This window comes from Mesitornis unicolor, unplaced genomic scaffold (genome assembly GCF_000695765.1).
Source record: "Mesitornis unicolor isolate BGI_N332 unplaced genomic scaffold, ASM69576v1 scaffold23102, whole genome shotgun sequence".
NCBI classification, from domain to species: domain Eukaryota; kingdom Metazoa; phylum Chordata; class Aves; order Mesitornithiformes; family Mesitornithidae; genus Mesitornis; species Mesitornis unicolor.
In genome coordinates, this window is record NW_010170320.1 from 239 (window position 1) to 12,443 (window position 12,205).

Genomic DNA, 12,205 nt, shown 5'->3' on the forward strand with positions numbered 1-12,205 from the left:
TCTCCTTGCCTGTGAACAGCAAGGCAAAGGTTTCCTGTCACAGCCCCTGGGGAGCCGGGCCTTTCGGGCAGGTGTGTCTCTGAAACACCAAAACTCACTGAAGCACGGGGGTCACGGTGGGACAATATTTCTGCCGGCACCTCTGAAGTAAGGTCCTTCAAAACCTAAGTGTTTAACGTTTATGTTTCTGTGACACTCTCCTCACATAGAGGGTACCACGGACGGGATGGGTGTATAGGAATGTGGCGAAGCCAGAGAGCGTATCGGATCATATGTACAGGATGGCAATGATGGCTTTGGTGACTGAAGACAAAAGCCTTAACAAGGACAGGTGAGACTGCCTCTGGTTATCATGACTATCTGTTAATGTCATGGGAAACCTGCAACCAAAATGCTTAAAATAGCTGTCCTCCTGATGAGGAAGAGCTTTTAAAACGGGCTGAAGTAGTCTGAAATTCTTTCCCCTCTTCTTTTTCCTTCATCCTTTGGACAGGGTGATATTTACCTGGAGAGCTGAAAGGAACTAAAGAGTTTTTTTATTTTTTCTTCTCTTCTAAATTCCAGGTGTTTTGGCAAGTCGTTAATGCAGAGGCCCAGAGCTGGCCTTTGCTCAATCCATAAGTAAGCAAACTGAAGACACTCAGTTAAAACACAGTTTGAAGCATCAGACAGCAAAGGCAAAGCCATACACTATGTGGATTTTGACAGACTTAGTTAGCACTTGGCAGCAGTAAGGAGCCTCAAGTCATACACCGTTGAAGAGGAAGCATCATTAGTGTGAATGAGTTGTGAAGTCTGGTATGGAATTGTGCTTGCTTTGTCCCTTCAGGAGCTGATGAGAATGCTGAAGGCTTTTTGAGTATTCTGTTGCAGACTGACATAGCTACAGAGCTGTGAGTGTCAGACTGTATCCTGAATTTGGGATGGCTCCAGTCAGATTACCTTCTACCTGTTGCAGCATTAATGTGAAGTGTATAATGTAATTAGTTATCCAAACATCTCCAAAAGTCAAATGTCCAAAAGCTAAGTACATTATTTTTGAATGTGATGCTCTTTTACAAACTGCATTTATACTTGAATCAACTTTACAAGCAGCAGTAGCTAGAAATTGGGAATTAAAATCGTGTTGAGGTGGAAACTACTTCCCTTAGCAAGGAACTGGAACGTGTTATGTAAAACTAAAAACCCTCACCCTGTAAAATGCACAAAGGGGATAAATTATGCAGTCTTTTAGCTTTATGAATAACACGATAAAACTTTAAATGCTGAAAACCTAATTGCTGTCTCTTTGATTCATGTCAGATGCATACGATTAGCTTTGGTTCACGATATGGCTGAATGCATCGTTGGAGATATTGCTCCTGCAGATAATATCTCGAAAGAGGAGAAACACAGGAGAGAAGAGGTATGGACATAAGGCATGAAGCCACACATGCAAAGTGTTCTACATGTTTTTAATGTTCTGATGGTAGCGAAGAGACCCTTTTAAGGAACATAATACTGTCATTGGCAGTGGACAAGTATGCCACAACCAAAGTTTTCAACTTGTGATTTTTGTACGTTACATCACCAAGTACAAAGTTAGGAAGGAGAACCTTTGAAATAATCTTTTTTTGCCATTTATTTCTGAACTAGCTGGATTTTTGGTAGCCTGAATTTGTCATGTTGACCAGCCTCGCCAGGAGGTAGGGAGCAGGGAGTAGGCGCACTGAGGAGGGTGGATGACAGTTCGTGGCACATCATTTGTGTGGTGCCAAATTGTGTGGTTGTGACAGAGACTTTATTTAAACCATTTGCGCTGTACTCCAGACACAGGTCATGAGTGCGGTGTGCCTGGATTTATTTTGTTTTTGGCCTTGTACATATCCAAACTGTTGGTTTGTCCTTTCTGGTTTGCTGCATTATTTGAAGAAAGTGTAAAGTGCTCCTCCAGCCACAGCTAGAGGGCAACGTGATGCCTCAGAAACTCATTAGAGACTACAGTTAGCTCTTCAAAGAGTATAAAAAATGTTGCAGTGATTATTTTCTTCCTACCCACTTTTATGCTTCTCTGTTTAAAACCTGGGGTTGGGAGGGGGCTGTGACGAGCTCTTGGAGTAATTTCTTTGCAAAGAAGGTGGAAATTAAAGATCAAAGAGATATTCAGCATTCTTCAAGTGCTTTCTTTACTGACTGCAGTTTTGGTATATTTGTTTTTCAGTGCACTTCCTAGTGCTTTCTTACACTAAACAAAAAACCCTCTTTCCTGGAAGCCTCCAAAGGCTGTTTGGTCACTGAGGATCAGGTTTCAACTTTACCTGGAGGGAATTCTGACTTGTACTTAGGCAATGAAAAAGGTATTTTGATGGCTGAAATTTTAAGAAGTTTTCTTAAGTATTTGCAGCTCCTTCTGTTCCCGTTTCACTCAGCAAAGACTGTGCTGTTGATTTTGTGGGAAGAAAGCTCAAGCATTAAACATTTAGGCTGACTCTGAAATACTTTGTTGAAAAAAATACACCAAGGGTAACGGTTTCATGAGATAGCTTGAGCTGAATTATCAATACGCTGCTTCCGCTGTAAACTTCTCCTTTTTTCCTCCTTTGATCCACAGCTGATGTTTGGACGTTTGCTGCTTGTGCAGTAAATTTGATCAGTTAATCTCACTAAGGCTAAGGCAGCAGAAAATGAACTTGATTTTTAAAAGTTTGTTTGTTTTTTTTCTTTGAGGTAGTTTGGTGGTTTTGGTTTGGGGTTTTTTGAGGTTTTTTTTGCTAGGTAAGTCACTGTGGCGTGCTAACCTTGAAATCTGATGAGCTTCAGAGCTTGAAGGAGGTGGAAAAGACCGAGACCCTGTTGCTTCAGCGGTGAGGAGCAGCTGATTCAATACAGCCACACTGTGAAACTATACCTTGTATTTGAAGCAGGGAAACAATCATGGCACAAAACCTTTGTCTTTCCTGTGATGTTGGTAGTTTCGGAAGCAGCCCTTAGTGTTACTAGGAAAACAGTAGAAATGACACAGAAATGAGACTGATCAGCTGGGAGAGCATGGAGAGTGTGCAGAACTACTTCTGCTTGCTGGTTACACCATCAGTTTGATAATGTGTTAAACCTTGTAACGAGATTTTTGTTGTTGAACAAATGGTATCTCAGTCTGGGAGCACTGTGTTTTATTGCTGGAGGGTATTAAATAGATTATTTTTCCTCTGTTTTCCAAAATTGGAGATTTTTAAAGGCTTGTGTTGCCTGCCTGACAGTCAATAGCTGTTCTCAGTGGAAATGTGCTAGTTGAGTGTTTCGGAGGGGGCAGTTGCTTGTCAACACTGGGAGTTAGCATTTTGAAGCTGCTTTTATGAACTGACCTATAACCTATGAAGTTCAAATGCTGCCTCCACTAGTTAAATCTGGAAGCCAGAGCTGATAATTGATAGCAGTTCCCTGGCATTTGACTTTCCTCTTTTGCTTTGGGCTTCTTTTTGCACTCTTAAAGATACTGGATACACTTTTGGATTGTTTTTCTTGTGTTTTAGACTAGTTCTCTAACAGTTTACTTAAGCAGCTCTTAGAAAAGATTCTTCACTGAGTGGTCCTAGTGTTTCTCTGGCAGATTTATTAACATGTGCATAGAATAATATCCTGTGTAGTGTAGGTTTCTAGAAACTTGGTAACAAGTAGTTAAATCTTAAAGAAAGATGATTCACATGTGCTTGCTCAAAAAATGGATAAATGGAAATGGGTTCTCTTTTTTTAATTTTTTTTTCAGGCAGCGATGCAACAACTGACCCAGCTTCTATCAGAGGACCTCAGAAAAGAAATCTACGGACTTTGGGAAGTAAGTGTGCATTCTTGTTATCCTTTGCTAAAATTCAGGAGGACCCATTGTCCACTTCCTGTTTACCTGTGAAACTGTGCCATCTCTTATTTTGACCTCAAGCACGGTAGTTTAATTTCCTTGGGAGATAAAGCTAACAGTGTGAGTCAGGGTCACTTTGGAGTCCTTTTACCAAAGTTTGGGGTTTCTTTTTGAAAATAACCAGCAACTGCGTTTGGCCTCTCGAAGTTCCAGATGAACCTGTCCGAGGCTTGGTTTGTACAACTGAAAGGAGAATTTGTCCTCTGTATCCAGCCCTCTTGGATTTAAATCTGTTTGGGATTTTTTGATACTGTTGTTGTTTTGTGGTGGTGGTGTTTTTTTCTACTACGTTATCTCTAGTTCACATCTGGCCATTTGCAGCTCATGATCGTGTGATACAGGAAAAAAAATAAAGGGAATTGAATGCTGTGGAGTATTTTCTTCTTTTTTTGCAAGTAATAATTTATGTGGCTTCCTTTTCTTTATTATACAGCCCATTAGGTGAAGATATTTAGTAATAACTTCTGGCTTAAATTTAAATGTGGTGTACTGACACAGAAGAGTGCTTTTCTACAAACAGCATGGATTATTGGCTGGTCTTGGGCACTCTTAAATGTTTGTATTGAAAAGTATCTTCTGCTTTTGTACTAGTACTTGAAAACTAGGGACTGTCAGATTATTTCCAAACAATTCAAGTTTATAATTACAGTTGCATGAGGACAAGTGCATCCACAGTCTCTTGTTCATGTGTTGTTGCAAAAAAAGCATTGTGTTTCTTGGACTCTTTGACATGCAATTGTATTTTATGTTGATATTCTTACTTTTCCACTTGGCTTGTATTTAAATTGCAGATATTTGCAGCTAGTTTCTGCCTTTAGTTACAGCACCCTGTTTGTCTGGTTGTTTTTTTTCTTTCTGTAGTTGTGTGGTGAAATGGCAACAGGGATGGGTTTTCAGTGCTATAATTCAAGGTAAAGGGGGTAAACCAGCATAACCAGATCTGGGAAATAATGTGTGTGCGCATTTGTTTAGACAGCACTGGTTCCTTCTCCCTTGGGAAGCTGTTACAATTGAGGAAAAGGGCCTTTTGATAGATAAGGTTAGTCCTGGAGGACTCTCTTTTCACATATTTTTTTGTTTTCTTTGCCTCGGTCTTCTCTTACGATTGTATAAGAGCTGTTCAGTATGCAGTTAGTTCTTCAGCTTTTTATCATTCACAATAACCATAATTTAACATGTGCACACTTTTGGTCAGTTGTTTTTTGTATCTACCTTTAGGATAATTTTTTGGCATCGAGTCTCTAGCAGTATAAATGTAACCCACATAGCAGCGGGCATAACCTAAAAATCCAATATTTGCATATAGTCCCTCTGGTTTTATTTTAAGCAGAATAACTAGGTGTTGCTTAAAAAAAAAAAAAAAGAAAAAGGCAGAAAATGAGAAGCCTTTGATCACTTGGTGTGATCCTCTGCTCTCAGCTAGCCAGAGGCATTTGCCTCTGATTTCTTTATTTTTTGGTGAGTGAAGGAAGTTATGGCCCAGAGCTGAACAGTGTCGGGACAGGATCTTGTTAGCAAGTCCTTCTGGCACTGCTCTGCCCTCGTCTCTGCCCCTCTTTCCCTTTCAGCCTTACGAGGACTCTTGCTTTTGACTGTACTGGTGGGCGCTCTGCAAGCGTAGCACAGGGGAGAAAGGTGGCAGAAAGAGGGGTCCAATGTGTTTTCACTTTATAACTTAATCTAGAATATATTTGAAAAAAAATTACAGTAAATGAGTCAGCACACTTCAGCTCTGTCCTGCTTTTTTGCTTTCAAGAGCAAAAGCACAGGAGTAATTTTTAAAGCCAGCCTGTGGTGTTTGAGAGACCAGTTACTGTTTTTCCAAAGTATGCTGTTATTTCGCACTCTTAAACACCTATGGGGAGGAAACAGTAAGTGTTTATTTCGGCACTGTGCACAGTTGCACACATAATAGCTGATGTTTGTTAAGGTTAATGTGAGCTGAGGTATGAAAAAGAACTGATGGGTTGTGTGGCACGGAGAGGTTGGTAACAGATTGACACTCCCAATTAATTGCTGGAGGTGGGATGGACCTTTAGAAGCAAACAGCCAAACTTCTCCTCAAGTTCTCCTCTGTAGTGCTGCCAAGAATTTGTTCTCTTTAATGGCCAAATAAAAGTGTAGAAATAAATAGATTTAAGAAAATAAGGAGTATTTAAATAATTTAAAGATGAGACAAAGCTCATCTTGAACGGAGGAAATGAAGGTAAAAATGTTGAAATTAAATAGATTGCTAAAATAGTGATCAAAATGTAATTGAAAATTCAAAGCATCGTTCAAATCCAAATAGAGTAGTATATGAATCACTCATGGCTATAAAAATCTGGAGTTCTGACTTTCAAAGGTAAAGCAATAAGCATAAGAATAAGCAGGCTCCTATGAGTATGCCAGACAAAGAAATGACCATGACACTCATCTGAGCATCCCTGTGCTGGAATTACAACCCAGGATCTTGCCACTGTGAATGACACCCACAGTTGTCTTCCTGAGATGCAGAAAGAGATGCTGCGTTCTTTGGTCAGTAGGAAAAAGTCTTCCTGTGCTTGTGCTGCTCTCACCTGCAGAACTGCTGTGTGTCACGGATTGTGTGGGTCTGAGAGCACAAATTGCTGTGCACTTAGGCCTCTGGTCTGATTATTGGTGGTGGTGATGCTCAGTGGGATCAGACCTGCTGAAGGTATCAAGGTTATGGTGACCTGCACAGAAAGAAGATGTTTTCTGTGGTTGGTTTTGGAAACCAGGAGAAGACCAGCTGATGAGGCATCAAATACAGCACAGTAGGTTTGGAAAAGGGAAGATAAAATGGCAAACTTGTCTGCAGCCATCACGGGAAGCAAATAACAGCAACGTTGTTCAAGTTTACTAGAAATGTGAATGACTCACAAATATGTACTGAGGATGACTGAAGAGAGGGAAAAGATAGCAGACAGATTAAAGGACTTAAAGTCTGAAGGGGAGGAAACCCCTCAATGAGTCCCCTCCCTCTCTCCTAGGAGAGACACAAAGACATAAGCAGCTCAGACAGATTAGACCAAAGAGATTAGGAGGGAGTGACAGGAGAAATGTAAAGAACAATTCCTCATGAAAACAGCAAGGGGTGGAGAAAAGTGCAAAACAGGTCTTAAAAACAGGTAACGGTAATGCATAGGCTCACACTATGGTAATTCATAGCCCTAGCCAGGCATGAAAAAGTCTTATATAAAATGTTGTTAAATGGAATCTAATATTTAACTTTTATTTTGTGTAGTGTTGTCTCCATATCACCCCTGATTCAGCTGAAACACTTGGTATGTTTTTAAGTTAGCGTTTGCAAAAGAATTGTGTCCTTGATTCTTATTACACTTAATAGAAATTTGCCACGTCCTATTTCAAGCGTTTTGCCGAATAGCAGTCTTAAAAAAGAGTGAATGACGTAACTGTCCTGAATATTTATGGACTGGCTCGTACTAGTAAAGAAAATTCTAGATAGTTAAAAAGCTTCTAATACTCTGTTTCAGAACAACACATTTTCTTTCTTATAACTGCAAATCTGTGCAGGAATATGAAAACCAATGTACTGCAGAAGCCAGGTTTGTAAAACAGTTGGATCAGTGTGAGATGGTACTGCAAGCATTTGAGTATGAAGAGTTGGAAAACACACCTGGCAGACTGCAGGATTTTTACGATTCAACTGCTGGTATGGCATTTGGGCTTTCCCCCCCCTTTTTTCTTTTGTAAATGAAATCTATAAATTGCCTTTTTTTTCTGATATACCTTCAGAGCAAGTGAGAGCTAGTTATTTTTACCCTAACTGTTTTTGGGGAAACTTACTACAGTGTGTACAGACCTTACATTATTTGTATGTATTGAGCCTGAATCTCATTTACACCGAATTCCTTTTACATCGCTTTGGATATCTAGAGAGAGGCCCAGCTTTTATTACACTTGCATGTGTTTAAGGATCTCCCTGTACCAACAGAGGGAGGCTTCATTCTTCACTGATGCTCTGACAGCAGCTTGTTTGTTTCTTAGTGTTTCACGAACCAGTGAAGTAGAATTTGTTATCCCTATGTCAGTGGCATGGTCTTCTGTGATCTGTGCAAGGTACAGATCCAAGAGAACCAGCTCAGCAAAATGTTTTAGGTGCAATTGTATGATAGCGGAAAGGAAAAATAGGTAAAATAACAGTCTTTATTTTAGCAAGGGAGTTGAACACTGGAAGAGGACTGTGACTCAAGTCATCCTATCCTGGGAAAAAGCTAGGGACAGACAGACTCCAGGAGAGGACCAGCAATCACCACAGCCCCTGAGAAGCCCCTGAGAAGTCCCATTTATACTTTGGGGACTCCTCATGGAAATAATACACTCTCTGAAAAGTGCAATAATTTGATTAGAGAAGGGAAAAAAAAAAAAGGACACCACCAGCATAGCTGGAATACTTAATTTTCTCATTGACATCTTTGTCTTCCTACTAGAACTCAGGAACTTAAAACTAAGCTGGTGTCTCAGTGGAGCCTAGAGCATGTACCCTATGTGTTCCTATAACTTGGGTGGTTGCTTGTAGCTAAGCTAGGTACATAGCATGGGATTGGCCTGGTCAAGGTGCATCCTTTTTTCAGCTCTTGATTCTCTTGATAGAGCATGAAATACTTTTATAAGTTCTTGGGAAAAAATAGCTGTGACTGCTCTTACAGTTATTCCATAGTTGGAGTAAGTGAGGGTACTCTCTTTATTAAAAGAATAACTTGGTGTTTATTTTGAGCCTAAAGAATGTCACTGCAAACCTTTCACACACAGGAAAATGAGAGCACTTTTAATTCCTTTTCCCTTTCTTTTGTTTTGCAGGGAAGTTTGTTCACCCAGAAATACTCCAGCTTGTGTCTCTGATTAACACAGAAAGGAATAACAAAATAGCTGCTGCATCTCACCCACATTCCTGAGGTGTTTCTAAATGCTGTAGCTATAATAAATACTTTGTTTTACATTCTGTGCATTGTTTTCCACCTATTACGTCACTCATTCTGCCAGTAGATTTTTTTTTTCCTGTGCATTCACTGCTGAGAATCCCAGGACCACTTAGGAGCAGGTAGGATAGTTGCCTCCCAGATCAGCGGTTGTGTCAACGACCAAAGATTTAGAATGAGTTTGTTTGGGTTTTTACTTATATATTTTTTTTAATCAACCTGTGATTGATGTAGTCTCAGTTACAAATAGATTCTCCACTGGAGGAAATTCAGGTAAGTTTAAAATATAGCTGATTGCAATCCAATCTGTTCATGCAATGCACTGACTGGGACAAGTAGTCTTGTTCTGTGACTTCTAGGTACATATGGATTTAAGTACCTTCTGGGTCAATATCTGTTCACTGTGCAATACAGAAGCAAGACCAATGAGCACATTTCTCTAAAAGCTCTTGACAGAGCCAGACTGAGAGATGAGATTTCTTTGGAGTGCATGAGCCTTAAGAACTGATGGGGGATAAAACCAGTAAGCTCGTTAATTACATTTTCTCAATGCACTTCTTGTGTCATTCAGTTTTTCCATTGTTCACGTGTTGTATCAGGGACTGGTGCTGACACTTCTGTATTCCTGACTCCCCCTCACCCCAGACTGGCAATTTTACAGCCTCTTGCACAGGTGATTGATAATCACAGAATAGCTGTGGGTGGGAGGGACTGTTGGAGCTTGTGCAGTTTAATGCAAGAGCCTATGTAAAGCTGGCTCTCCCTTGTTCACGCTGTTACACGCTGATCCTGCTGTAAATGACAGCTTTTAGCAGAAGTAATGCTCATGCAAAAGTACATTATGGGTGTCAAGTAAAGCTGTAGTGGTGGTGGTAAATGCCATAATGAAGCCAGTGTCTGCACCATTAGCTGTTGTGTCAGGTGTGCAGCTGGAGATCAGGGCCATGTCACAATTACCACGTAATGGAAGTTTGCACCTGGAAAAATTGCCTGGTAGAGACCTGGAGCTAGCTTCTGTCTTCCGCCTCATGTCCAAGGAGGCAGCATAAAACTAAATTCAATTGTCATCCCCTTTAAAGGTTGGTAATTTTAGCATCTTCAGGCAGCATGACTCAGGAAATGTCTCCTTTATGCAGATCGCAGGGGCCCAACCGAAGCTTGTGCTGCCTTCTACAGCGAGTGCCTTTGGCTGAGGCTCTGAGTGCTGTGTGGAGCTGCTGGGAGCTCTCTTCTTGGTGGCCAGCACAGTGCACAGACTCTGCAGAGTGTATTGGCCCAGGTGAGATGTGGGAGGACTGCTCTGCTCAGGGAACCCCACAAGGCAGCAGTTGTGCCCTATGGAGCCCCTGGCAGAAGAGGCTCCACTTTACTGAGCAATAGGGAACTGATGAGTAGTTCTTGGAAGCTGACTCTCATACTGCAGGGGTGATGGAATGGGGCCTGCTGAGCTTCCTTCAGCACTTTTATTCCACTGAGATGTATACAAATCATGGCCTCTATTTGTTTGCATTGAATGTGGAACATGAAAGAGCTACAGATGCATTGGAAGGCAAAAACAAGAACATTCTTGACAAACAAGAAAAGTGGATTTTACAAGAAGTTTGATTGATAGAAATGCAGCACAAGCACTACCCCAGCAGGGACAGTCGGTCCCTTCAGTGTGGTGAAGTCTTAACCAGCTGGTAGTACCAGAGATGGACCCTCCACTCTGCAGGGGCCAGGGGATGCAGCGCTGAACCCCACTCAGCAGTGCAGTGGTGCAAGAACAGTAAATACTATCCTGGGAAACTGAGACTTGTTTTGAGTGTGCCTTGTGTGGTGTTTGTTATGTTTAAATAAATTCCAGCTGGTCCGTCTTGTAAAATTACATCCCCATCTACTCACTGCAGGTGCAATTGTGTGTCAGGTTTGGGCACTGCATTTTAGTAGCTATAGAGACTGGAGGAGAATGTGTGATCAGAAAGCATGAGCTGTGATGACAGGTTGAGAGAGAGGTTATCAAACAGCCTGTGGGAATTCAGGCTTCCTAATGCAGTACCCAAGTGTTCACGTGTTGGACAAGTGTGCTAGGTCTTAGAAAAGAGGAAATCTCCTCCTCCTCTGTCTTTCTCCCAATCTTCATATATGCATTGAGCATACACATAGCAGCAGCTGCTGTAATGACAATAAAATGTGAGGATTTATGTGGAAGAGAAGCTTGTCTGGCCATCTTGCCTCCACAAGCTCTTAATGAATGTAGTTTAAAGCAATGTACTGCTTTCCCAGAAGCATTTTTCTGTGTATGTGTGTATATACATACATAAATATATAAATAAAATGGTCTAAATTGGTGTCCTGTAGGAGGCGACAATGCTTGGTCCCCATGTTTTAACTTTGATTTGGCTGCTGGCCCTACTTAAAAGAAGGTAATAGTTTTAGACCTAAGTAATTTCTGCCATGCATTTCACTTTTACTGAACTCTGTTCGATCATTTTTCTCCTTTGACCCTCAACAATATTAAAACCTGGGGCACAGACTTCCATGGGAAATTTCAAGTCCAGAAGAGCCTGAATGGGTTTTTAAAACTGTAGGACTTAGTAGGCAGATGATGTTCTTGCAGTTTACCTTGACACACTGCAGTGACACAGTAATACTGGTAAATACACAGTTGAAAAGAAAACATCACAAAGTGTAAAAGAGTAAGAGAGAAATTTATTTTTAGTAAGAATATCAATAACTTCATTTACACAAACTAAGTCAACCATTAGTATCTTATTTAAATAACTTCACATTTTTGCACAAAACCACGTAAAATATGCTAGCCAACTGTCACAAGAAAACTGTACTAAAAAAACTAATTAGATTTGCTTCCATGCTAAAAAAACCACACTAAAGAGGCATTTGATACAAATATCCAAAGTTACATATGTCCAGTAGAACATTACGAATGGACTTCCAGCTTTGTAAAAACTATTAACAAAAGCCACACAGGAAAAAAAAAAAAATCACTTAAAGCCAAGTTTCCTCACAAGATTTTAAGCAGTCTGTAATGTCAAACTCACTAACACTGATTCAAAGCTTTGGCTTATGCTCAAAAAAGTGCATCCACTTTGAAAGTAGCCAGACTGTTTTCCATCTTGTTTGTACTTTATGGATAAACTTGTGCTCGTCTCAGTCTGGTGAGCTGAGTAACGCAACATGCAGACTGACACGTGCTCACTCGACAGCAAGAAAGCGTCACAAGCGCGCTGCTCTTTTTGTTAGAAAAAAACATGTTAAAAGGATGCAAGAAAACATGCTGAAGCAAAGCTGGGCTGGCTCCTGGTGATTAAGCAGATACAATGTAGGTGGTGGGATTATGGCCTGGAGTGAAGCACGACAAAATTTGACA

At 40.7% G+C, this 12,205-nt stretch overlaps 1 protein-coding gene across 1 annotated transcript; it reads left to right on the plus strand.

Annotated features, from left to right (window-relative positions):
- Positions 1 to 201: 201 nt before the first annotated feature.
- Positions 202 to 8,866, plus strand: HDDC2 (HD domain containing 2). Its single transcript, XM_010179653.1, has 5 exons — positions 202 to 331; positions 1,303 to 1,405; positions 3,743 to 3,811; positions 7,430 to 7,568; positions 8,717 to 8,866. Exons 1-5 carry the CDS (start codon positions 273 to 275, stop codon positions 8,809 to 8,811), a joined length of 465 nt encoding a protein of 154 aa, XP_010177955.1. The 5' UTR covers positions 202 to 272; the 3' UTR covers positions 8,812 to 8,866.
- Positions 8,867 to 12,205: the final 3,339 nt, after the last annotated feature.

Coding starts and splice junctions, on each gene's coding strand:
- HDDC2 (XM_010179653.1), top strand. CDS start 273: ATGTACAGGATGGCAATGATGGCTTTGGTGACTGAAGACAAAAGCCTT. Junction 1,406..3,742: donor AGAAACACAGGAGAGAAGAG/GTATGGACATAA, acceptor TTTTTTTTTCAG/GCAGCGATGCAACAACTGAC. Junction 3,812..7,429: donor AAATCTACGGACTTTGGGAA/GTAAGTGTGCAT, acceptor AAATCTGTGCAG/GAATATGAAAACCAATGTAC.